Here is a 26,901-nt window from a genome sequence, read left to right as displayed (position 1 = left end):
AACTCCCCGACCTCCAGCCTCACCAAGTGTTGCAGTCAATCTTCACGGTTTCTCCCGGGGCGTACTCTTTGCCCTGGTGGAAGCAGGGACACCTTTCCAGGGCCACACATTTGTTTTCATGCCGGACCTAAAGAAAAAGAATCCAAAAGTCTTAAAGGCCACAGGGACAGATCGGACATGTCACCAGGAGCTTGAACCTGTCAGGAGTCCAGCATAGGGACAGGGACTGAGCCATGGACAGCCTCAGCTACAGGCCGTGACAGGAAGCCCACACCCAGCTGGGGCTTGGCAAGTGTGGGCACTGCCTACACTGTCACTCCTACCAACTGAGGATACTGACCACTTTCTACCCTGTGGTGTCCTGCTGGGGAAATGTAACCTGGGATACCCACAGCAGAAGCCCTAGAAATGTGCATACCCAGAGATCCAGTCATTCCACACAAAAGGAGTCTCCAAAGGAAATAGAGTTATGGGCAAAGATTAATGGAGAATTATTTATCACTGCAAAAAAAAAATGGAAACCATCATGTGTTCAACGGTAGGAAAATGATTACATCCATTAAGGAATCCCAGGTGCTGGTATCCTGTTGCACCGTTAGAATGACCCCTTGGAAGAATCTTCAATGATGCGGGAAATAGCTATGCTGTTAGTTTTTAAAACAAGGAAGAGAACTGTACACACATATGGTCCTAATATTATATATTTATATATACATATTTCCAAAAAGAACTAGCAGAAAATAGAGACGTTGCCTCCAGTGGTGGGCTGAGAAGTATAGAGATTTTTCTTTTCGGTGTTTTGTTTCTTTATTTTTTTTTCCCTAAATAAAATTAATCTGCATTCAGCACCTTGGAAGTGAGAGCTGATGACTTCACATAAGCAGAGATTTACCAAAGCCAGCCTCTGGGGCCTGCCCAAGCCACACATGCCCTTCACCTACAGGCCCCTGACACTCTGACACATTCTCCACAGCCATGTGCTCTGCCTCCCTGCCCTCCACCCTGGACAAGTTACTCATGTAACTATGTTATATTCCTCAGGTCCACTGGGACCAGAACCAGGGAAGAACTGAGAACCCCCAACCTCAGCAGACCTGAGGTTCTTAGCTGTTCACCTGGCCCCTGGCCCCAGTGGGCTCAGCAAGAGCTGGCCAGACCCCACTCTGACCCCAGTGTGGAGATCCGCTTCGATCTCAACTCCAGGAACAGCTCTGGACATCTCTGGCATGGCCTGACCTTCGATGCTTCGGTCACCCTGGGGTGAAGGGACCCTGCACCCTGGTTCCAGAGCTACCTGAGGGGGTGAGAAGCTCCCTTACAAGATGGTTCAGGCTTGGTGCAAATCCATCACTCCCTGGCAAAATCAGAGTTTCCAGGGCTTGGAACTGGACAAAGCCCTGGGAGCAGGGTGGTCTTGGGCTGAACAAAGGGCTTTCATGTGAAGGACCAGAGCTCAAAATTGTATGAGGGCGGAGTTGAATGGAAAGACTAATATCCTCCACTTAGCACCACCTCTGTCCAACACAGGAGGTGTTCCTGAGTCCCTCAAAGGATAAGCAATGGGGCAGGACAAGTGGAGAGAGAGAGAGAGGAAGATGCAGGTCGGCCACATCCTTGGTGATGTGAGTGAGCTCAGGAGCCCGGAAGGGAAGATGGCAGCTTGGCAGGAACATGGAGAGCCTGAAAAATCTCTCTTTTCCTGAACTTTCAAAGACTCTGTCACACTCAGGGTTTATTCCCAAATGCCCCCATGGTTTGCCAGCTTGAACATAAGTCCGAGGCCTGCCACCTAGTGGCCACCATAAGAATGACTGATGCATTCTAAGGCTCCAAGTGAACAGAACCAGATAATAAGCCTCACAATCGGAAACATCACCTGAGACAAAAGTGATGCAGGATGGAGTCCAGGAGGCAGAGCCCTGCTGACCTGCCTCACCTCAGCAAGACATGTGCTACTCGGTCCCCGCAAGCAGGCTGGGGTGAGGGCTCCTAGGCGTCTTGGTGTGCATACTGGATGCCTTTGTCTCGCTCCAGGATATTCAACTCCCTGTCACAAAGTTCCATGTATCCAAGGCCTAGCTAGGGAATCCCTCCCTTCACCCAGGTGTAGCTTCAACAGACATAAAACTAAAAATCCCAGCCTGGCCATGAGCTAGTGCTGCCTCCACTACACTGATGCTTCCTCTTCCTTCTCAGTCCTCCCTGGCAAACCGCATAGCTCCTCTCTGCCCTAATTTATGATGGGAAAAGGAGATTATTAGCTGATAGATTGCAATGCTAAGACAAGACCTCAGTATTAAGTGAGGAATGCCATCAAGGCCACAGTGCTGTGGGGTTAGATCCATAAGTTAGAGCAGGGGTGGAGAGGACAGGGTCTCCAGGTCACTATATGAGGCTTCCTGACTTTGGAGAGAGAATCAAATAACACAACCCAGCTAGAAACACCCCCAAGAACTCCAAAGTGCTAAAGAAATTCGTGGAGATCCAAAGTTGCAGGGATGAAGGCAAACTGCAGGGGTGTTCAGGGTGAGAACTGGCCAGGTAAGCAGACAGGCCAGCAGAGCAGTCCCTATGATGTAGTGAGCTCAGGAGCCCGGTAGAGAAGATGGCAGATTCCTGCCAGAATTCAGTGACTTCTCTAGCAAGTCACTAAAACCTCTCTGGCTAGGGTTTGTTCCTTTGCAGAAGGATAATAAGATAATATTTGTAGATATCCTTGGAAGAATTAAAGAGAAACATGGCAGAAATACTCATCCCATTGTCCACCAATTCATGACATCTAGGGCAAGAGTGGCTCAAGCTAAGAACACAGTACTTGGTCTTGGTCAGTTCCAAGAGGAATTCCAAAGTAAAACAAAAGATGATTTTATTACCCTTCTCTGGAAAAATCCCCAGTATTTCCCACCAAACAGGAACATCATACAAACTTATTCTTCAAAAACAGTTTTCGCCTTCCAACTATCTCTGGCGAGTCTCCTACCCTACTGATACTTCCAGCTCAATGCAGCTGTTTTCTACTAGCTTTTTACTATATTTTTGCTAGAAGGAAAGCAATATAATTAAGTAACTCACACTAAAGCGTGAATGATTCTTCCTATAAGGATTTACGAAGTTGTAAGCTTTTTATAAAAAAGCGGATGCTTGTTAACCAAAATGCATGCATGCCCATTATGTTTTGGAAGCCTGATTTGGTGGCAAACTGTGGCTTAAATATAGAAAATATTTGTAGATAGGAAAACTTTCTTGGGTCTCCTAGGATTCATAATGTCCACATGTGAGGTTCACTCTGGATGAGCCCTGAGCCCAAGCTGTGTATTTTTAAAAATCTTTTCAGACTTCATACTGAGGATCCAGGGACTATGGACAAGAACATATTTCACATCTGCCAGGAATTTCCCTAAATACCAGCAGAACTGGGTGCCAATTTGGAAAATGTAACCATTAGATATCAAAAGTAAGTTAGCGTCTCCCAGACAGCAGTCCTACATTTTCCCCAGAGCCTCCCAAAGGGAGACCAATAAGGCTGAAGGTTGGTCTGGTTGCCAGGAGTTCAAAATTTCCACTATATAATTATACAGCCTTAAACTGCTTCTGTTGCCTTTCTTTCCAGTCCCCCACCCTTGTGTGGTAGAAAGGATGGAGGTGACAGGTCTTCAGGGTTCCTCCTACCTCTGCCACCCTGCACTGGTCCCAGTAAGAGCTACAGCCCAGATGAAGGAAGGAACAGGGTGGTGAGTTGTGCTTTTCTGCCACCTAGTGGTGGAGATAGGTAATATCCTAACTTAAAGGAGTGAAGGATTCAGGCAAAATGTTCACTCAAAAATTTTGCAACTAAATACATGACAATTTGGGACATCTTCAAGGGCAACCTCCTCATTTTATCAACCCAGTGAGCCTCATCATGTGAACCCAGATGTCTGAAAAGTTTCTCCCAATTTATGATGACTAAGTTCCTGGTTTTCCTCCATCAATTTATAGATAGTGGCAATTCAGCCACCACTGCCAAAACACCTCCTATGTGCCTGCCACTGCCCGCCTCAGTCTTCCCAAAAGCTCTCCTAATCCAGGTTTACTGATGAGAAAATTAATACACAAATATTTTAAATGACTTGCCACTCAGTTAGGTAAATGTCAGAAATTTGAAGATGGATGTATGGGATTCCAACGCAATGCCCTTTCCTCGAGGCTTCTCCACCAAGCCTTTCTCATGGCGCTGGCCCCTGTCAAAAGCATCCTGCCTCCTTTTCCCCATGCAAGGAGACCTTTGCAGCAGTGGCAGGAGCAGAGAGAACTGCAGCTGGAGAAGCGGGCCAGAAAAACCTCTTCTCCAAGCAGGCACACTCAGACATGCTAGGGAGGAGGAAAGGCAGTCTTCAGCCAAGGGCAGGGCTACTCAAAGAGCAGTCCCTGAGCCAGGCCAACCTATGCTGAGGCAAGTACAGAAAATGCTATTTGGAAACTCTTGTGGCCATTTGACAGAGGAATATCGTGTCTTCTGTATCTGATAAACATTGGAAGGGGCTCATATCTTGTCTGTCATTGCTTTTGGTTTCACTTTTCCGATTATTCGTTTCTGTTGCATGTACAAAAGCACTGGTCCACGACAGACGAGAAACTGAAGACAACAGACGTGGATCCTTCCTGTGGACAGGAGAAGTTGATCCAGACAGCCTCTGAGGGGGAACCTCGGTTATTTATGAAAACAAAGATAAAGCTATTCCTATGGTTCTATAGTAATTTGGGGCTTAAATGTGCTTTCACATATAGTCCCTTTGGGCCCAGAGCTAAGGCATGATGAATTCAAAACAGGAATTCTGTGCCTGTGTTACAGAGGAGGTAAGTGAGCCTCAGGTAGAAAAATTAAGAAACACCAAGCCAGACAGGAGCGATGCCCGGGGGAGCTCAGCCTACTGCTGCTCAGCGCTCCTCCAGCTCTCAGTAGATCTGCCCCCAAGAAAAAGCAACTGCTCTCCTCCTTCCAAGTCTTCAGAATGCAGAATGTGGCTTGTTACCAAACGGTTGGGAACACACCACAACCCTACCACCTCTCACAAGGGACAGAGAAGGTCCCCCAGGTATAAGGTCTGCACCATCAAATGAGCCCAAACACCATGTTTCCAGCTCCATTTTCTTTGTGCTGTGGCCAGGAACACATGTCCTGTGCTGCAGCCAGCACGCTGTGCTCACTTCATAAATTACACATACTTTTCTGCTCTGCTAGGTAATGAGTAAGTTGTAAAAATGACCCAATCCTTGTGATACAAGCCTTCAAGTTTGTAATCCCTTGTGGTGGAAGTGAGAGAGCCCCCTTGTTAGGTGACAGATCTGTCCTCAGAACGGATGCCAGAGGCTTCCGGATGCCAAAGGGGCACCTGACATGCTAGAGCCGAGGTCTCGCTCTCCATGTGGGAATTTGGGGCCTCATGCAATGATGGTGTTTATTAATATTCAAGACTCTTTAGATTGTTTCCTCCATGAACAAGAAAATTTTCATTTAAAAGAATCCCTGAACCAGACTGGTACAGTGGCACAGGGCAGTAGCCCCTGCTACTCAGGAGGCGGAGACCAGAGGATCACTTGAGTCCAGAGATTGGAGACCAGCCTGGGCAACAGAGTGAGAACCTGTCACACACACACACACGCACCACACACACACACACACACACACACCACACACACCACACACCACACTCACACACACACACACACACACCACACACACCACACACACCACACACACACACACACACACACACACCTGTGGAGAAGCCCTTTTTTTCTTGCCAGAGCCTTCTTCAATGTCAGCAGAATAATGATCTCTGTCCCCCCAAAATTCTGAGACTCAAAATAAGAACTCAAGGATAAAGAGCAACATGGAAACTGCCTCTGCCCACTCCTATTTCTCACCCCTGCCTGGGTCTGAGTGCCCTTCTCCTTACAGACCATTCATGATATCCATCTTTTCCTAAGGTACTGAACTATACTTTTCACTAGCCAACCTCTAGCTCCTCTATCAGAAAAAAAAAAAAAACATTCCAGAACCTTCTAAGGCTAAGTCAGAAGAACACCCAGGAAAGAAGAAATAGGAGCTGGCCTCTCTGGAAGAAGAAATGGTTGAAGAAGTAGAAAAGAGCATCTGCCCTGCACATGCTTCAGACACCAACCCTCCTGAGGGCCACTGGCCACAAGTCCAAGTTCCCTCTAGAGAACACTGGCCATCTTCATGGTGCAGGACACTGCCCCTTAAGCTGAGTCCTGGGCATCATTAATTCTTTCACCCCCAATGCCCCATTACAGTCATCCCCCCCCTCCTCCTGCATTCTGGATTCTAGATTCCCCATCCCAACTCCTCACCACTCTGGGTGTGGGAGATTGGATTCAGGGGAAGGAAAGAAGATGGAATGCATTTGAAAAAGAAAGATCCTGAAGTAGCATTCTTTAGGGTAACAAAAAAAATATATGTATCATATATTTAATACAGAACTGACCTAAGATCAGATTTGGAAAGCAGATGAGTAGGCTTAGACGTGCTATCACCATTGCCAGCAGCACCGGTTCCCACAGATGCACACAGGAGCCAGGTACTGCAGACCAGCATGGGCTTGGATCATGCATGGCCTCCAGACACATTTGCAGCCACAGCCCCAGAATCATGAACATACAGAGCTGGCCAAGACATCACAACTCACTTGACAGACGAGGAAAACAAGCCTCAATGTGGGGAAGACCCATAATTTGCTAGTGGCATAGCAGGGACCTCAATGTCTTCTTTTAAAATAGAAAGTCGTACGCATATATGCTAATCACATGCAAATATGTGTGTCCTTCCATCTTCATACCATGGAATGCAGCCCTTGGAAGAATTCTAGTAGAAATGCCTGTTTTTACTTGTATTTTCTGGAAATGCTTTCTTTGCTTCCTAGGGTGCCCCTGTGAGCCAAGATCTTATATTTTTGTCAGATCCCATCAGGATCAACCCAGACATTTTCCTCCCCACTCCCTCCCTGATTTGGCAGCTGAATGGGCCACCAAGGACTCTGCCTACCACCCCCACCCCTCACCACTACTCCCATGGCCATCCTTGTCTGGCTGTTGTTCTTCCTCTCTCTGACTCCACAGCCCCATCACTCATTCCCACCTGCAGGAAAACGGAAGGGAAAGTGCCCACCCATGGGGAAGCTCACCATGCCAGGGGGGCAGAGGCAGCCAGAGACGCAGCCCATGCTCATGCACTCCAGGTCATAGTTCTGGCACGTCTTAGCACACTCCAGCCCCTCAGCTCGCGGATTGTCAGCGGGACACACCAACTTGACCATGGGTGGCCGACAGGATAGGCTCCTTTTGCCTTAAAGGTAGAGAAATCGGAGGTATTAGTGAAGGAGTGAATACATCTGCCTTCAGCACTGTCCTTTGATGCCCTGGGTGTTGTCACTCATTTGAGAGACTCAAAGCTGCCTGGTCCCTGGGATTTGATGCTCCTCAATGGGGCTGAACCCTGAGCCAGGTCCCCACATGGGACCAAGTGACACCTCACCTGTTGGGTGCAGGGCAGGCTGAACTGTGTTGTCTGCAGGGCAGGCTGAACAGATGTTGGCTGCAAGATAGCCCACGCACTCAAACCCCCCTCTACTGGTCCTTTATCACCTGTTTGCCTCAAGTCTGAACATTCAACCCTGCTCAAGGCTGAACACTTAACCCCCCCTTGGGCCAACAAGGCAGCTTGCAGACCCAAAGGCCCCATTAGATTTGGGCTATAAAAACTTCCTCCTGCCAGGCCCCTCTTTCTCTTGCTCCCTCTCTCTTGCTCTCTCTCTCACTCTCTCTTTCTCTCTCTTGCTCCCTCTCTCTCTTGCTATCTCTCTTGCTTTCTCTGTCTCTCTCCTGCATGCGCTTCCTCTCTTTCTCTCTCTCTCTTTCCTTCTTTCTTTTCTCTTTGTTGCACTGCTGCAATAAAGATCTTTTGGTTGCTCCGAGTGTTGTGGTCACTTTCCTTTCATCACCTACTCATTAGAGCTTTAGAGCTTTGGCCTATACTGGTGACAACTCTATGACCCCAGCATTCATCCGATGGCCCGGCCCCCACTTCTTATCCACCCCCCCCCGCCCCCGCCGATCCCACTGTAGCAGGTTGCATTGAATCAGCACGTATTGCAGCAATTTCCAGACCCAGGCTTTCAAAGACTTGGGTTTAGAAGTTAAATTGGAGCCTTAGTGGGACGCACAAAACTATTCCTAAGATGGTCACAACTTGTGAAGGAAGAGGCCATTCAACCACAAACACTTCCAAAAGCTGATTGCTCAATTGCCAGCCTCTTTTTTTTATTTTATTTATTATTTTTTTATTATTATTAGTTGTTCAAAACATTACAAAGCTCTTGACATACCATATTTCACACATTTGCTGGGCCACCCCATTGACCTTTGCAGCACTCTAGCCCCGGGCACTCCAGTCTCCCCACCCTGCTTTGTTTTCCTCCATCTGATCCTGTTTTTCTCACCATCTGATCAACTACGTATCTCTCTTATTTGTTGATGGTCCACACTACTCCACTCCACTCAGCCCCATAAGAAGAGTGCTTCCTGAAGGCAGAAATCTTTTATCTACTTTGTTCATTGAAAGATCATTTCCTGGCAAATCATAGATATCCGTGGCTGATTAGATAATAATAAGAGTAGCTGTATAATACAATGCCTTTCTTAAAAAAAAAAAAAAAAGCTTGGGGTACTTAATAGCACTTAGAGCTCTCCTATATGCAAGAAAGGCAGAATTCCCAGCCTTATTTTTACATGAAAATAAGCTGAAACTCTGAACAGTTAAGTGCCACTTTGCACAAAATTCTTGGAGTTTCCTGACTGAAAAAGATGCAATGCCTTCTAGGGTCTAGACCAGAAGACTCTGAGCAAGAGGAACCTTCAGGGCAGGTCTAAGAGGCAAGATGCAGGGAAGGTTGGGAGCCTCCGGAGCTCTGCCAGAGGGAGGGGAAGAGATAGGCAGAAGGACTCGTGGCAGAAGGACTCGTCACACGTTCTGATTTCAACCTGTGAGCCATCCCCGTATTTGTTACCTTGCACCAAATCTGGGCTGAGAGAGAGACTCCCACAGTCAATCACACAGGGAGCCAGATGCCTCCCCAAGGGAAAGCTGGAAAGCCAAGGATGTGGCACAGATACGGGTTACCTGGGGGAAAGAGTCTCATGGAAAGGGAGAGGCAGAGACAGAAGTGGTCAAGCTAGGGGTTGAAATGGCCCATTTGTGTCCCTCGCACTGGGAGACTCCTTTCTAAGAAAGAATGAGCCTTCTGGAAACAAGGAGAGTTCCTGTGATCCAGAAACATGAATGGTCCCACCAGCACACGGTCAGCCCACTCTGTGTCTTGTCCTTAAACAGGACAGCAACCATCAGGACCTTCAAGCTGAGAGCACTGTCCCAAACCTATGGGAAGCCACCCATGAAATGTGTGTGGACCAGACTGGCACTGAAGCCACTGAGTGGGAAGATCAGGGATCTGGGAACTCACAGCAGCACTCTGGCTGGTGAGATGGCCCAATACATGTGAACTCCCACCCAGCTCTGCCAAAAGGTCCCACACAACACCAGAGATGGGCCTGACCCACGAAAGGCCAAACAGCCTGCCTACCCCCACCTATATCCTGTGTTTCCGTGAAGAAGCAAGCACCCTGAAACCTTCTACCTACCAATCCCCTTTGATCTGTAACGCTATAAATAAAGCATGCCCGGGGTTCCATCTTTATTAGAAGCTGCACCCTTCTGGCCAGCTTGGCCTGTCGCTGCCCAAGCTCTGAAACTATATTTCTGTGTCCTGTGGTGATTTTGTAGTACTATTTGCTTTTATTTCTCAGCTAGCCCATCCCTCTGGAGGGGAACCCTTTCCCTCGTCCACCCTGGAGGTGTGCCAGACAAACCCCGCTCTTTCAAATCCATTTGAGAAGTTTTCAAAGAGGGGAACCTGCTCAGCACGTCCACAGGAAGCAAGAGGCCATCAAAGAAGGGTGACTGCCATCACGATCAAAGCAACGGACCCACCCCACTGTTCCCCGGGCTAAGGTCATCGCAGACAAAACGGAGGTCACACAAATCCATCTTGTAGATATTTGGCCTTTCCCTTCCACAGAATAAAATGGTTCTAGACTTGGTAATTTGGATTTACACATGCAGAAAGACAGGCGGAGGCCTGAAAGTCACTCACACAAACCCAGAAATTGTAGCAAAGCTGAACAAAAGCAGACGTGCACCTGAACACACACACACACACACACACACACATCAGACAGTGCACCCAGCTCTCTCCAGACTCCATGCTTCAAGAGTCAGGGCAGAGGAGAAGCTAATAGTGTTCTGGGGATACAGTACTCACTGCGATGGGACAGGGGATTGCTGAGGACAGTGTCTGGCCACAGGCTTCCCGGGGCTCCACTGGTGGTGCAGTGCATGAAGCCGTCCTCACAGTAGCTGCAGAGGGGAAGACACAACCCGACTTTGCAAGAGTCCTCAGCACTTGCTATCCCATTTCCTATCTGTCCTTTGCTCTCTGCCCCTTACAGCTGGTCTCTCAGCTCCATCACTCTGCAAAGCCTGCCTTACTAAGGTCACCCATGACTTCCACGTCATCATATCCCATGGAATGATTTTCAGTTCTTTTTCTGATCCCCTTCAACTTTACTTATTGTTAAATAAGTAAAACAACTGACACTGTGGTTTTAGAGAATTTTTTTTTAAATCTCCCCTAGTTCCTCCTACGTCCCTGGTTGCTCCTTCTTAACCTGGACTGTGGCTCACCTGTGCCTTGGCCTGGTCTTTGAATGTCAGCATTCCCCAGGCTCCATCCTGCACCCTCTCTGCTTCCCACACTGTAGTGCCATCCCTGCCCCAGGCCCAATTCCAGAGATGACTCGCAACTTTCCAGCAGCCTCTTGAACCTCTCCTTTAAAACCTGGACCCGTATCTGCACGTGCCTGCAGGATGGCTTTCTCTGGTGTCTCAAGGCCAGGCTGATCCGTTGACCGTTACCACTAGCCATCTGATCCGATCTCACAGCCAGAAAGCCCAGGCCCATCCTGACACTGTCCTCTCCCTCACCCATCACCAAGCCCTCACATTCTTAACTGTAGCCACTCCACTGGGCTATAAAACATGAGAATGGCTGAGATTCGTAGCCACTTCTCTTATCCCCACTACCAAGAGACGAGGTGCCATGGCCTCCTGCCTGCACGACGCAGAAGTCTCCTAGCCGACATCCTGTGCCTGCGCTTGCCTCTCCAAAACACCCCTCTTCACAGCCAAGAATCCTTTCAAAACCTTAATCTGATTATGTCACATCACTGCTTGACTCCATCCACAGCTTCCCCTCCACAGGCCTTCGGATAAAGACCAAATCCCTGTGTGATGTGATCTCCGCCTTCCTCTCCCGCTGGGGCCGGCTGGCCTTCTGTGAAGCTCGAACCCTTTACACACAGGGTTTTTGCACAGTTTCCTCTGAGCTGATGTCACTCCTGCCCAACCCTCACACTCATGTACCACCTTCTTTGCCCCAAACTCATCTCCAGTTCTCATAGATCAAGTATTTCTCTTCCCAGAACACCACACTGGTAACTTTATAAGTACTTGGGCTTTTTTTTTTTTTTTAAATCTGGTTAACATCTGTCTCCCACTAGACTATAAAATCCATGAGGGTCAAAGCTATAACTGGTCTTCTCACCATTAGATCACTAGAATCCAGCATAAGGCTTTACATAAAGTACCCAATGTGTTTTTGTGGTTTTGTTTTTGTTTCATTTGGGGGAGTTTTTTTTATTTGTTTTTTGGTACCAGGGATTGAACCCAAGGGCACTTCACCACTGAGCTACATCCTGAGCCCTTTTTGTTTGTTTGTTTTTGAGACAGGGTCTCACTAAGTCCTTAGGGCCTCTCTAAGTTGCTGAGGTTGGCTTTGAACTTAACAATCCTCCTGCCTCAGCCTCTTGAGCCTCTGGGATTATAGGTATGCATCACCACGCCTGGGTGTTTTTATTTTTAATTGACAGGTAATTGTACATTCATGGGGTATGATGTGATATTTTTTCACACATACACAGTATGCAATCAGGATAATTGACAGACCCACCACCTTAAAGTTCAATCAGTTCTTGGTGTCAAGGCAAACTTCTTTCTTCCAACTATTTTGAAAAAAACAATAAATCATTGTTAAGTGTCGTTGCTACACTGGGCTGTAAAATACTAGAATTTCCGTCCACTCCTGGCGGGAGCCTGGCCTGCAGCAGAGGAAGCCCTGCTGGGCTGCCTGTCAGAGTGACCAATGGAAGGATGTGAAGAAGCCCCGGGCAAATGGGTGTACACCTTCCTTCCACCTGTCCACGGGCATCACCAGCATTTCCTCCTGCTGTCAGCCCTAGTTTGATGCTTAATGAATAAAAATAAATAGCCAATAAAAATCACAAGCCCTGAGTTCCTTTGGGCATACATTCTCAATGAAACCCAATTTTCTACATGAAGTGGAGAAAGAGAGCCATCAATAGCATTGAGCTCTGGAACAGGAAGAGGTCACAGTCTTGGGATGTCACTGGTGTCAAACCCTGAGGAGAGACCGAAGCCAGGGCTATTTCCCAGCCATGTTCACCGGGAGCCGCTGCATGCCACCTCCCACCTTCCCTGCCATGGGAAAATAACTGCCTCCAACTCACCCCAGTTTCTGTAGATTGACTTCTTTCCTCACCACGGTACTGTAGCAGGGGGCCACCCTGACCTGCTGGTCACCAAAATTCAACAGTCTGTTCTCAGTGTAATATGAAGAATTCAAGAGTCCTTGGGTTCTAATCACTTGCTGGATGATTTGGGAAAGTGAGATGTTTTCTAAGCCTCAAATTCTTTACTACAAAAGTAAGCTCTGCCCGCCCAGTGGGGCATTTTTTAAGTTCCTAGAGGAAAACATCTTGGAAAATATAGCTGGACAACTGTAGGAAAGTGACCACTGAGCTAAAGTCAAAAGATCACACTGTCAGAGCATGACATGACAGTGGCCCTCCATATCCATGGGTGCTACATCTGCAGATTCAACAGCTGCAGATCAAAAGTATTCAGGAAAAAAAGTATACCTGCACTGAACATGTACAGACTTTGTTTCTTGTCATTATTCCCAAAACTATACAGTGGTGTGACAACTATTTACCTAGCAGTTATATTGAGTTTGGCATCATAGGTAATCTAGAGATGACTTCAAGAACGTGGCAGATGTGCATCGGTTATATACAAACACAGGATCTTTCTAGATAAGGGCATAAGCATCCTTGAGCATGGCTGTTCCATGGAGTAAGGCTGTTCCATATTCCCTACTTCCCTTATTCCTCATGTCCTGGCACCATCTTGGTCTGCCCTTCCAACTGGTCTAGTACCTCTGCCCTCTCTCATAGGATCCCTGGTCCCCCTCTTACCCTCTGACTGAGCTCGGACTCAGTCGTCTTTCCTGCTCTTTGTCCCACTCCTCTTTGTGCCACTCTCGCAGCTGCAGCTGTTACCTCCAGCCCAATCGCCCCCTCAAATTCCAACCCTTTAATTCAAGCTGTTGGTTCCATTTACTCACCAAGATGTCCTCTTAGTAACTCAAAGTCATGAAGGCCAAAAGCAAACTCACCATCTGCCCTCTACTCCTGAGAGCCCTCCCGCAGCTCCTGCCATCTCCATCCTCCCAGGCATTCAGGTTCACAGCCCTGGGGCCATCGTCAACCCCTGATGCTCTCAAATACCTCACAGTCCATTCACACCTCCAATGGCTCCAGATTCTGCCCCCCACTCCCATTCCCACTGCCATTACCTGGTCCAGGGCCTTCCTATACCTTTGTTTCATTGTATATCGACACTTGGGTACAACTGGTCTCCTCACCTTCACTCCTATGTGGCCTCCAGAACCCCCTCCCTGACACTCCACTTCATCCTACCTGCTCCCTGTTCAAAACCTTCCAAGGGCCGTTTTGCCTACTGCAAAGTGAGCCCCCCCACCCCACTTCTTTCAAAGACCCCTGATTCTGTTCCCAGTCTGACTCCTGTCTTACCTGCCTACCGTAGTTTGGATCTGGAATGCCCAGCCATGGGTCCATAAGTTAAAGGTTTACTCCCCAGTTTGGGGCTATTGGGAGAGGTGGTAGAACCGTTAGGAGATGAGGCTTGGGGTCCTTGTTGGTGAGCCCCCCAAGGAAACTGTGGGATCCTGATCTCTTTCTTTCTCTTTTGCACTCAGCCACCATGAAGTGAATGGGCCTCCACCATGACATGCTCCCACCATGATATACTGTGATGCATAGGCCCAGAGTAACAGGGCCAATCTATCATGGACTGAAAGCTTTAAAAATGTGAGCAAAAGACACACATCTCTGGTATTTATTACAGTAATGGAAAGCTGGCTAATACTCCCCTTCATGCAACCCGTGTTCCCACTAGAGGAGTTACCTTGGTGATTGTTGAGCACTCCTTGTGTGCTGTGTCCCTAGTCCTCTGCTCCCTCAACAGCCACCCTCCACCCATCATCCCACCCCACCCCTACCATGGCAATCCTCCTCCAGGTCAAAAGCTACCTCCTTCATGGAGTCTTGCCCAATTCCCCCCAAATGGAATGAGTAGGGCTTTTTATATCTCTTAGATGACAAGTCTACCAAAAGGCAAGGTTACTGCAACTCTAACCAGAACTGTGTTAGGTACTGGGAGGTTAGAGCTGAAGGTATGGCCTCTACTCCTAAGGCAGTCGTGGTCCAGGGGTGAGGCCCAACACATTTTCCTGAAATACAGGAATATAGTTCAATAATAATCACTGTTTCAATAGAAGTATAAATAATATGCTTTGGGTACATGAAGCTGGCAAGGTCTGCAAATTAATATCACTGAAGTGATGAGAAAAAGATTCATATGCAATGCAATGTGCAGGCTTTGAATCTAGATTTGAAAGAACCAGTTATACAAAGTTTGAGATAATTAGGAGAAAGTGAATATGGACTGATTATTAGATGTTGTTAAGAAACTATTGTTAATGTTTGGATTAGTAATGGTACTATGGTTATCTTTATGTTTATAATAAGTGCTTTTCTGTTAGAAATACATATTAAATTACTTACAAATAAAATGATATGATATCTGAGGTTTTATTTAAACTATTCCAGCCGTAAGGGAGAGGAGGCAATAAATAAGATCATCATTGAAACTAAGGATGCATATGTTAAAGCTTCGTATATTGTTCTCTCTGCTTTTGTGTCTTTCTAAAATTTTCCATAATCGGGGCACTTTAACTGGTCTTCCCTAGTAGACACTGAGTCTGGTTCATGTTTAGATCACCAATTCTTAGCCAGAACCTGGGACAAAACAGGTAACAGGTAAATGTTTGCCCTATAAATGTTCTGTGATCTCATCAGCCTTGTTGACACTGACTGTCAGGGCAGGCTGGGCAAAGAATTACAAGAAGCAAGCATGATGACCCCCTATTCTCAGAAGGATGTGAATGATTTCAACCAGGATAGCTATGGTATGGCTTGGATGTAGTTTCCCCCTAGCTCTCCCCACCCCCAAAAAAATGCTTATGCTGGAAGCTTTGTCTCCAGTGTAACAGTGTTGAGGGCTGGTGGGAACAATAAGAAATAAAATCTAGAGGTTGGGAAGAACTGCATGGAGGTATTAATGCCCATCTTGCAGGAGTTAGTTATATCGAGAGGGACTGGATTAGTTATCAAGAGAATGGCTGGTTAAAAATCAAGCCACACGGGAACTGGGGTTGTGGCTCAGTGATAGAGTATTTGCCTAGCATGTGTGAGGCACTGGGTTTGATTCTCAGCACCACATATAAATATATGAACAAAATAAAGGCCCATTAACATCTAAAAATATTAAGCCATTCCATGTTTGCTCTCTTCTGTGACCTCTGCTCACCACTCTTACACTCTCCAGCCATGTGATAAATCTGCCATGTTATAATGTAGTATGGGATCTTCACCAAAGGCAGCTGCACAACTCTGGATCTCTTTTTCTTATAAAGTACCCAGTCTTGAGTATTTTGTTATAGCAACGTAAAATGGATTAAGACAGTGATGCACCATGAGGCAATATTGCTATGGCAGATTTTCTTCTGCATCAAATGCTTCATTCAGCCTGAGAACACTGAAAGGAAGCTAAAGGAGAGAGAAAGGGAAATCTCCCATTCCTGTTTCAAAAGAGGAAAACAGAGGCCTAGAGCATGGAAATGGGACATGTTATAGTTGGCCATAAAGTTCAAAAATGCTTACTGATGTAGCCTGAGTTTCTAGTTTTCTGCATAATAAGAAAATCAGAAGACCTGGGTAAAATCCCAGCTCTGCCTCTGACTTGCTGGGTGAGTCTGGACGAGTCACTTCCTTCCTGGGCTTCAGTTTACTCAGCCACAAAATACAAGACTTGGAGGTCCATTTTCCTGTCTGGCGCTGCACAGCACCATCCCCTGGCCCAGCTGCCTGCACTTACCACATGGTGTGGTGGTCTGAGAAGATGTCCGCAGGCTGGAAGATCTCACCATCATAGTAACAGGGGCACTGCGCCTTGGGCACACAGTCCCCTCTTTCATCCTGGTAGAGCCCTGGGGGGCAGAAGCAGCCCTCCAGACAGACCTCATCACATTCTTCATCCGGGTAAGAGAGGGAGCGGCAGGTCAGGTTGCAGGGTGTCCCACACTGCAGGAACACCTGGCCCTCGGGGCAGTGCAGCGCTGGAAGGGAAGGGAGAGGAAGGAAGGATGACCAGGACATGGGTACCACCCCTTGCAGCCAGGACCCCCCATGATACCTGCATAATCACCACCTTCCTTTCCCACGATGAACAAAAGCATACCTCCAGGCACACAGATGGGTATTAGAGTTATGAATGCACACGTTTCTCCCCATCCTAACCCGAGGGAGCATTGTTTGAGTCACATCTGAGATCTCCAAGCCCAGGACATGGTAGAAATTCCGGTGGATTTGAATATTTAAAAGAACTGGGAGTAGCAGGCATGAGCATCACCATGATGGTGATGACATGGATGACGACCATTTGTTGAGCACCTACTGTGTGCCCTGCTCTTCACAGAGGTTTCAGCTAACTCAGTGAGTTAGCTCTTATCACCTCCTTTCCAGAAGTGAGAAAACTAAGATTTGAGCTAAGGGACTGTGACATCATGCCTCCCAGGAAGAAGCAGAAGCAAGATCTGAGCTCTCTACAGCCCTGAAGGTCATACTCTGAATCATTCTACTCTAAAAAGGAAACAGTCCCTCTGAGGAACATGCAAGTCATAAAGAATAGAGACACTCTTATACCTACTCCAGAAAAGTGGGCATCCTCCACCTTCCCAGAGCCCCAGCCCCCGGCCAAATACAGAAATGATACAAGAGACAAAAACCAGGAAGAAGTAGGACAGGGTGCTAAAGCAGCTGAGCGCATGGGTTCTGCACCCCCAAATACCCATGTTCAAGCCCCAGTTCTACCACTAATTAGCTACATGACCTTGAGCATTATCCTCACTGGAATATAACAATATCTTCCTGGGTCTTTGTGAAAGTTAAATAAACCAACACCTTTAGAGGCATGGTTGGCATACAGTAAGTGTTCATTGTTATTATTACTAATAACATTGCTGGGGAAACACAGACCCCGCTCATCAGGCTTGGGATGGGAGGAATATTCCAGAGAAAGATCCAAACCAAAGGCCGGGCACTCCTGCATTGTGGTCAGTGTGTCCTGGTCGTCTAACGAATGCTCTGAGGATGCAATTCTTTGCTGGGAGGGTAAGACAGACATGGGAGATGCGGGGTGCCTTTTACCCTTCCAAAATGACTTCCCTATGCTCACTAGGTGCTGTACAAGCAATGAAAGCCCCATTCTGGGGACACAATCTTCCTAGGACTGTTAGAATCCTTGCCTCTCATTTCTTCAGCAGAAGCCCACAAGCAGAGCATCTCAAAGAAGCTGTGGAAGTCACCACTGACCACAAACCTCTGGAGTGACCCTGCAGCCTCCCTCCTGCCACCACCTTTGACTTGGTGTTTGAAGTTAGCTGGAAAAAGAGGGAGCCCTCTAATCACTGAGACCTTGACTTTTCTATGACAGAGTGGAGAGTTTGAGCCACTGGATGAATGTGCAGAGGGAGGAGAGGGGAAGATGGGATGTGCTGGCCGACAGAACAGCGATCCCTTTCAACCCACTGGGTCTGCAGTGACAAGGGTAAGTCTATTCCTTGTCCATCAAAGTAAAGCTGAAGCTGGGAACTCTTCTGACAGTCCATCTCTAGCCTGGCTTCAAGCCTTATTTAATTTCTTCTTTAGTCTTCTTCCCCGGAATAAGCAATGCATATTTCAGCTTAGAAGACATGTATTGTGCACCTACTGTATTCTGGGGCAATGTGAGGCTCAGGGATGCAAGGATGGTAAGCCTTGGTCCTTACCTTCAAAGAGCCTGTCTTCCCAAAGGAAACATGACCATTTTACAAGGGGGAGATTGTGTTGCTCCTGAATCTCTTTACAGCATGGAGTAGCTACATGTTTAAGTGCCTGCTCCATAAATGTACTCAACTGATGTGACATCTTCCTTTCTATGGAGAGACTCAGTGGTTTGGGGAGCTCTGTTCATTTCCCAGGAAGGGAAAATGAGACCGTGGGTCCAGGGGACATTAGGTCAAGAAAGGATGGAGTCAAGAACCAGGAGTTGAGCCCACCACCCTTGGGCTCAGAGGAACAACCCAAGGTCATTTGTGACATACACCCATCAAGACAGAGACCTCTCGTCCTTGAATGTCTCCAGAGAGAGTTACCTCCTCACCACCAGCACTTTCTCCATAAAACCTCAAAGAGTCAGGAAATTCTGTACCCAAGCCTGAGTCCCTGCCATGGCTGTGCCAGCCCATTTCCCCTGTTCTCTGGAGATAAAGAACAGCGAGAGATTTTTAAAATGCTTCCAATGGCCCCTGGCATTCTGGGCGAATATCTTACAACAGAACGCCATGAGAGGCTGCAGCTAACTGGTGGTGCATAATTTCTAATATTGGTGGGCCCAAGGCATACTCCTTGGCTCATTACTTTCCTCAATTTCTAAATTTCTAATCAGGAAACTGGAATTCAGAGGCTCTAGCAAAGAGTCAAGGTCATGTAGCTGGTAAGTCACAGGCAAGCAGCCAGGAAGGCTTCAGCTGCGCTCTTGCAGCTGCCAACCTAAGATTCCCTGTGACATCCCAGGGTTGGAGGGGCAGGGCAGGCTCCACTGCATGCATTTGTAGATTTTTGTTGTTGTTGTTCATCCCTACTTTTGACTCTACTCTTTTTTAGGAGATTCCTTATACTTGAAACATGAGTTGGCTCGGTGGACCCCAAATATTGACACATCTAGAGAACCCCCCACCTAAACATCTCTTCAAATACATGATATTAATCCCTTTATCCCTGCTCACAGCTCCTGTTTTCTTGCTTCTGTCAGGACATCCTTCATTTTAGACTCCAAACACATCTTCTCCCTAAAAATCAGAATATCCACTCTACCTTATGCTCATAGAAAGTCTGCCTCACTTTCACACCTTAGTACTACTATTCTACCAAATCTTCTCTTCCAAGAGAGCACCTTTGTAAAACCATGGTAAAGTACACCTCCTCCTGAAAGCCTTCCTTGGTTGTCTCTACCCTTTATCTGTTCTGCCCCTTTATTCGATGTGATAGGCACCTCCTAGGGAGAACTCAAAAAAGAAGGTTCCTCATCATTGCTATGGCCTGACCACACTGGGCACTTAGCAAATGTCCCCAGAGCAATAACGACAATAAAAAAGTTCCCACTCTAGACGCCCACTAGCGTAGAGCAGGGACCAACTTTGGCGCCAGGAATCTACCACTGCAGAAGGAGATGTAAAAGTCAGCAGGACAATGATGCTATTCAGCTTTGTGTAATTTTATACGGTGCCAGAGATTTTTGCCAGGAGTCCATCAATGGCTTCCAGAAGTTATAAGCAAAGGATTTATGTGAGCGGGTGTCGCCTTCATCAGATTCCAGGAATGCGGGGACCCACTGGGACCTAGGACCTATTCACTCCACAACCCGACCGTACCGGTAATGAACACTAGGTGGCAGCAGACACAGGCGATCTCTGCTTGGAAGGCTCCAGGTAGGAGCGGCAACTTGCCCTGCTGGAATAAGCCCACCGTGTGGCAGAGCTAGCCCCTCCACCACTACATCCTGCCAGGAGGTGGAAGTGAAAAGAACTATCTGCACAGCCCAGGGTTGTCAAATTGCTGCTGGGCCCATTTCCAAGTGAAATGATGCAGAGAAAGTGCTTTGAAAAGACCAATTGGACCAAGACCACAGGTGTCGGTAGTGTTTGGGTTGTGTGCCTGGAGGGGTGCAGCAGGCAGACGGTAGGGTAGGGACCCACCACAGAAGTTGGACTTGCGCCAGGCGATGTGCACGCCTCTCCGCGCACAGGCAGCAGCGTAGTTGGCCACAGCATTGCACAGACAATCCCTGCCGTCGGAGCAGGAGCAGACGTCGTATCGGCAGATCTGCAGATAGGGCAGAGGGCTGACTGTGTGGTGGCAGGCCTCGAACGTGGAGGACGTCAGGAGAGAGCAGGCCTCCTCTGCGAACCTGGCTGTAGGGAAGAGAGAGGATCAAGCCCAAGTTTGAACGGAGCCTGGTCCCACTCCCCTCAGAGTCCCAACCACAGGGACTCTGACACCCCATCCCCAACCCTGAATCTCCCACACCCACTTCTCTGTCAGCAGCAGATTCTGCAAAAACAACTCTTGGCTCTGGGAATTTATTGCAATTTTTCTTCTGCAGCCAATTTACTTTCCTAATTACATTTGGCTCAAATACATATTAAACCGCAGCTCTGGAACACACACCCACTGACAGAAGAAAGTGGTCAGCGATGGCTGGGGTCAGACGGGGATGTTATTATAGGACTGAACTGCTGCTGCAGACAAATCCGCACGTGGCCACCCTAGTCCATTTATCTTACAATAATTCAAGTCTAATTCCATGTGGCTGCCGCTCCTGCAGACCAGAACATCCAGGGACAGGAAATGCACTATTCTTTTCTTTCTCAGGCTTTGGCTCAAGGAGGGCATTCAATAAAGAAGCTTTGAAGAATAGATGAGCCAGTTGCAGATGATCAAATGCTGATAGTAAAAATTAAAGGTGCCCCTAACCCCTCGCTCCATGCACTGCCGCTCCCCACCCCCCACCCCCACGGTGGGTGCACTGCCCCCTTTAATGCACCGGAATGCCAGAGGGCTGGGGCGCTGAAGCTCACGTACTCAGGCGCGGGTTGAGGCTACAGGGATCGCTGTGCTGCTTCTGCAGGTCCTGGCAGTCCCCATGCAGCTTCCAGGCATTCCCGAAGTCCACCACCAGGGGCTCCACCAGGCCCGCGGGGGTGAGGAAGTCGTCGCCCTTGTTGCCATTGTAATTCCCACACAAGCCACAGGTCTTCCCCGCGTAGAGTGGGGACAGCTGTGGGGAGAGGCCAGACTACCTTGAAACAGCAGCCCCCGACCAAGCAACCGCTTTGTTTCACTTGTAAGATGGTTTTGATCTTCCCCAGATGAAAAATAAATACGAATGGTAACTAAGCCTTAGGCTGGAGGAGAAACCAATAAATAAGACAACCAGCAATGCACATTTACCACTTCCACCCTGGCCCTTCAATCATTAGTCAGAGAAGGACCAAGCCAAAAGGGATTCTAAAGATCATCTCGTCACTTAAAGATGGAGAAACTGAGGCCCAGGGAGGGAAAGGGACTTGCCCAGGGTGACAGGAGTAGTGGCAGAGCTGGGATGAGTCAGTTGGTTGAGCCCAGCCCCAGGTGTTCTGTGTCCACGCCTGCCAGATGGCCCAGGCCAGTGGCCCCAGTTCCCCTGAGATCAGGTACAAACTCAACACCTGTCCACTGAACGCTTTCATTGGTCACCCGTGGGCCAAGCAGGCTGAGTCAGGTGTGGTCTAAGTCCTCTGCAGCTGACACGGTATGACAAGTAGCAACACCTTTCTCGGTGGCATCACTGAGCATCCCTGCCAAAGGGGCCTGTCAGGATGGCCACTGGGGAAAGTGAGGTCCAACAAGGACACAGGGGCAGTGTGCTCTGTGGTGACCAGGAGGGGACCAGGACTCAAACGCCCAACCATTGGCACATCACTCATTGTCCAATTACAGCTGAACCAAGCTCTGAACCCAAAGGGCACATCAAGGGACAATTAAGGAAATGGAACCTGCCTTTTGCCCAGGACAGGTGCAGACACCTGGACCCTGATGTGAAGATAGAGCAGGGGTTGGACCCCAGAGTCCTGACTCCAGCTCTCCCCATAACTAACAAGGCCTGTGACCTCCCTGGGTTCTGAAGCCTCATGAGCTAGACCAGGACCCCCCGTGGTCATCTCTTGGAGGCCCTTCCGGCTGCTAGCCCTGACTTAAAAAGGTACAAGATGAACAAACCAGTGAAAGATTATACACCCTTATAAACTATGCCCAAGTAAATATCCTTAATAAGAAAGGGAACAGAGGGATGCCCTCCTTGTTTGCTTTAAAAATATCTAGTGTCACATTAGGACACCTAGGCCTTTCCTGACGTCTCCACTTAAAATGTAAATCCCCCAACCCTGGCGCTTCCTGCTCCCCCTCCTCTGCTTTATTTATCTCCCCAGGATTTATTCTAATGTATGATTTAATTTACTTGTTTACTTTGTTTATTGTCTGCTTCCCCCAGGAGAATGTGAACTAAAAGAGGCCAGGGTCGGTGCCTGCTCCGGTTCCCCACTCCGGTACACTCAGCATCCAGAATGCTGTCTGTCTAAGTCCGTGCAGGCTGCTGAAACCAAATTGTAAACCAGTTGGCTTAAAACAACACACTTATTTCTGATAGTTTGGATCCTGAGAAGTCCAAGATCAAGGCACCAGCAGATTCGGTGTCTGCTCAGGGCCCCTCTTCCTGGTTCAGAGATGGCTTCTACTGCAGCCTCACATGGTAGAAGGTGGTCTCTGGGGACTCTTTTATCAAGGCATTAATTCATTTAGAGCCCTCCCACAGCCATGGGTGTTAGAATTTCAGCATATGAACTGGTAGGGGACACAAACATTCAGCTGGTGGACGCTCAATAAATATTTCTTGAATGATTGAATTGGTGAACTAATGTATAACTCAGTGCACAGATGGGTTCTTCTCCCAGCGCCTGCTGAAAAACAATACCAACAGTCAGGGCTGGCCGGAACTGAGCAGCAAAATGGTGATGAACTGGAAGTCCCCTTCCCCTCTTCTCAGCATCTTTCCTCCTGCTTCTTAGACACATAGCTCATGCTCCCCAAAATCCCCTTCCGCTGGCCACCATCACTATTGCCCCGCAACTCTTGAAAACTATTCCGCCCCCCATTCTGACTTTGGCTTGTCTCAGAGGTCAGCACGTCCCGCAGTTAGAACCATGGATGCATCCAGGAACGGCAGGCCGTGCCCGGCTAAGAGGCCTACAGTGTCCAGGCTAGGACACTTTTGAGAAGACACTTGCTGTTTGAAACAGACTTGTGCTGGTGGCAGTTCTGACCAAGTGAAGACTGTCAGACACGTTTTCCACAGCACTCTGCTGGAGCTGGACTGGACCCTGTCGCCAGGGCCTTGCTGTCTCAACAGAGGATCAGAGGGCCCCTCTCCCCAGGAGGCCTGCCTCCAACTAACTCCTCCACCTAGCAGTCCCTGAACCCAGGAGCTAGCCCTGTGCTCCCACCTCCTGCCCTTCACAAACGCCCCCTTTCCTGCATCATACCAAACCCACAGGACAGTCCACAGGCCTTGGGGTCATCTGATCCTGTCCTGAACCTTCACCAAATCCTCTTCTTATAAGCTAAACTTATAAGCTCACACAACACCCCAAAGACCCCATTCCTGTGGAAAGGATCTAGCTCTCTCTCCTCAGAGGAAAAACCAAGAACAGAGGAAGCTGAGGAGGAAGTGGGCAGACACCCATGACAAGAAGTCCTGGACCAGCTGATGGAGGGAAGAGACTGCGTGGGTGAAGAGCACCCACTGTGACACATGGGAGGGGACTGGGAAAGTGGACCGGCTCACGTGGAACATCCCCTTGAAGCCCCAGTGCAGGAGGAGTGACTCAACAGTGACCCGGAGACCAAGCTCTGTAGGACACTGAGCTCCGTAACCAAATGACCTAGAGACTGGGGCAAGTTCCTCTGGCTCCGGAAATCATGAATCTTTATTTCCAGTTGGAAGTGGGTGTCTGACTAGAGGATCGCCCATCCTTCCTGATCTGTGGTCTGTGGTTGCAAGGTTACTTTTTATAACGAAAAAGGAAAAAAAAAAGAGTTAAGTATGAAACTCTCTCAAGGGATCTAGGACAAGAGAAAGAACTGATCACCTGAAAAGGGAGAAAACGGGATTCCACTTCCAACATCCATCACAGAATTATACCAAGGATCCTGGGGAGCAGGGACCCAAGGATACAGGAGGAGTCTCTCCAGAATCCTAGTGTGACAGTTCTCAAAGGGGTGGTCTTGGGACCTATGGGGGGCGGGTCTCTGAGGCCCTTTCAAGGGATCTGCAAGCCTGAAACTACTTTCATGAAAACATGACATCATTATCGCCTTTTCCCTTTTCATTCTAAGTGCACAGTGGAATTTTCCAAAGGCTACATGACACACTTTATCACAAAAGATTGATTGCAGAAGTAGATACGAGAATCCAGCTGTCTTCTATTAAACCATTCATTAAAGAGATTTACAGAAATGTATGACAATGGTATTCTTCTCACTACTTAGCTTTGTATTGGGAAACAGTTATCTCCCCCACCCCCAAAAAAGGGTATTTATATTAATGTGTAGTAGTTTCAGTATTATATTTGTAAACATGTTAATAAATACATGTTCTAAATGCCTCTAATTTCTAATCTGACCAATAGATATAACCCTCACTGAAGATCTTGGGGTCCTTAAACAATTTTTTAAGAGTGAAATAACATTCTGAGACCATAAAGCCAGAATTAGTGGTCTAATGGGAAGACACTGGGCAGAGAGCAAGCCCTTGCCCTGCTATGGCGTGGTGTGGACTACAGGCAGGCTCTCAACTTCCCTATACCTCATTTGTCCCCCTAATAAATCAGCAGTGGTAATACCAGTGCTGCCCACCTGCCAGGGGCTTTTCAAGAGAAACAACACATCCCAAAACTCCATAAAGTCTGGATAACCATCCAAGTGATTCCAGGACTCCTAAGAATAAGAGGATGTGCCCACAGACCCAGAGGCCCAGTGACTCAATGAGGAATCTGGCAGGCCCCTATGTAGCCTTGCACAGATGGGGTTGGGGGCAGCTTTCTCCCCCCCAGGGGTACAGGACATGAGGACCTGGCTGTGTTCCAACACAGCTCTTCCCTTGCTGCTACACTGGGCACCCAGGAAGACAGCCCCTCCTCCCAGGCCTTATTGCAGCCAGGAGATTGGTCAGCAAATCCACCACCTCACCAGCCCCACCAGGGCCCAGATAGCCCAGCACAGAGACATCTGGTCCCCAGAAGAGAGAACCTGTCAGGCCAATAGGGGGCGTCCAGAAAACAAACTCCAGCTTCTCATAGACAAGAGAGGCCTGTTCCTCACTCTGGGGGTGTAGGGCTGAGGAGAAAGGAATTCTTCTCCCACCACACAAAGCCATTCTGCCCAGAGCACAAGGGCCACTTTGTTAGGATCAGGCTCCCGGGAGGCCATGGCTCCAGAGGGGACCTACCTTCACCAGCAGCTTCCCACGGCCATCCCACTCCACCTGCAGGTCCTCCCCATAGCTGAGGCGCACAGAGGTCATCACAGTGTGCTGGACGCGGAGGTCACCTGGAACCCAGAAAGACAGTACTTAGGCTGAGGTGGGGAGGGACTGTGTGGTGGGGTGGCAGGCAGGCAAGTTGGGAGAGATGGGATGTCTCATAAAGACCATAGCAATGACCAGAGAAGAGTTAAATCAGATGGGATGTCCATGAGGCTTAAGGGGGTCTCAGAGGCAACTGGGATTCCCCCAAAGATCCCCCAAGGACCTCCTGTACACCCTGCAATTCCCTGTAATTTCCCTCAATGCCACAAGAGGGCAGAAGAGGCTCCTGCATTCTTAACTACAGGCCGGTTCTTTTCCAGTGGACATCTGCCACTGAACTCCCACGCTGGGCATGCCTGGGCCTCTCTGCCTGTGCATATGGCTTCCAAACTGGATTACTCAGTCTCTCTGGCTGAGTGATGCTGTGTGCAAAGCCGAACACAGCAGTGATCACTGCTAGGAGAAGGTAGAGACAAGTCAGGAGCTTATACCTTGCCCCAGGGGAACATATATCATCTCTTGGAGAGACACACACAGCTGAACACACACGGACACCAGTGTGCTCACAAACCCAAGTTCATCCATTGCGTGCAGGGCTACGATTGTGGGCCACAGCGTGGCCAGGAGTCATGGAGGACAAAGGGTCTGAGAGCAGCTTTGTGGGTGAAGTTCGGGTGTTAGGCTGAATGAAAACAATTTTGCTTTGACTGGTACTGTGCAAACTAGGTGGAGACACTGACTAGCAAAGCTTTACCAAGGGCAGAGGGTCACGTGGTTTTGCCCCCACCTGGCATCTTTGGTCTGACCCCTTCAGCAGCCATTCCCAACCTCTTGGAGTGTGGTCATTACACTTCTTTCTCACCCCAAAGTACAACCAGAATCACCCTGCCTCAACCGGTTCCTTTGGCTCAAGTCAAGGCAAAAATCCTCTTGGCATCTTTACCTCTCTGTACTCTCTCCCAGGCCTAGCTCATCTCCTCCCTTACCAGGTGTTCAGCCAGCTTTCTCTTTGGGTCCCCCTCCTCCAGGAAGCCTTCCTTTCTTGCAAGGATGCCTGCCAAGAATATCCA

General features: G+C 48.4%; 1 protein-coding gene and 1 long non-coding RNA gene across 5 annotated transcripts in view; one reads left to right on the top strand and one right to left on the bottom strand.

Moving 5' to 3' along the window:
- Vwf (von Willebrand factor) overlaps positions 1-26,901 on the bottom strand; it is a 155,519-nt gene that overhangs the window by 83,091 nt on the left and 45,527 nt on the right. For all 4 annotated transcript variants that reach the window (XM_005338364.4, XM_078015364.1, XM_078015365.1 and 1 more), the window contains 7 exons: positions 25,754-25,854; positions 21,295-21,490; positions 20,409-20,624; positions 16,490-16,730; positions 10,377-10,471; positions 7,185-7,345; positions 24-127 (listed from right to left, as the gene is read on the bottom strand). In XM_005338364.4, coding sequence (XP_005338421.2) covers positions 24-127; positions 7,185-7,345; positions 10,377-10,471; positions 16,490-16,730; positions 20,409-20,624; positions 21,295-21,490; positions 25,754-25,854 — 1,114 coding nt within the window. The remainder of the gene's footprint in view (positions 1-23; positions 128-7,184; positions 7,346-10,376; positions 10,472-16,489; positions 16,731-20,408; positions 20,625-21,294; positions 21,491-25,753; positions 25,855-26,901) is intronic.
- On the top strand, positions 18,104-24,767 carry LOC144364962 (uncharacterized). The gene is made up of 2 exons (XR_013423165.1): positions 18,104-18,220; positions 22,742-24,767. It is a non-coding gene; the product is annotated as an uncharacterized LOC144364962 (long non-coding RNA).

The sequence above is a fragment of the Ictidomys tridecemlineatus genome, chromosome 6, assembly GCF_052094955.1.
Source record: "Ictidomys tridecemlineatus isolate mIctTri1 chromosome 6, mIctTri1.hap1, whole genome shotgun sequence".
NCBI lineage: Eukaryota > Metazoa > Chordata > Mammalia > Rodentia > Sciuridae > Ictidomys > Ictidomys tridecemlineatus.
Note: the sequence above shows the minus strand (reverse complement) of the source record. Positions and strands in the feature narration are given on the sequence as shown.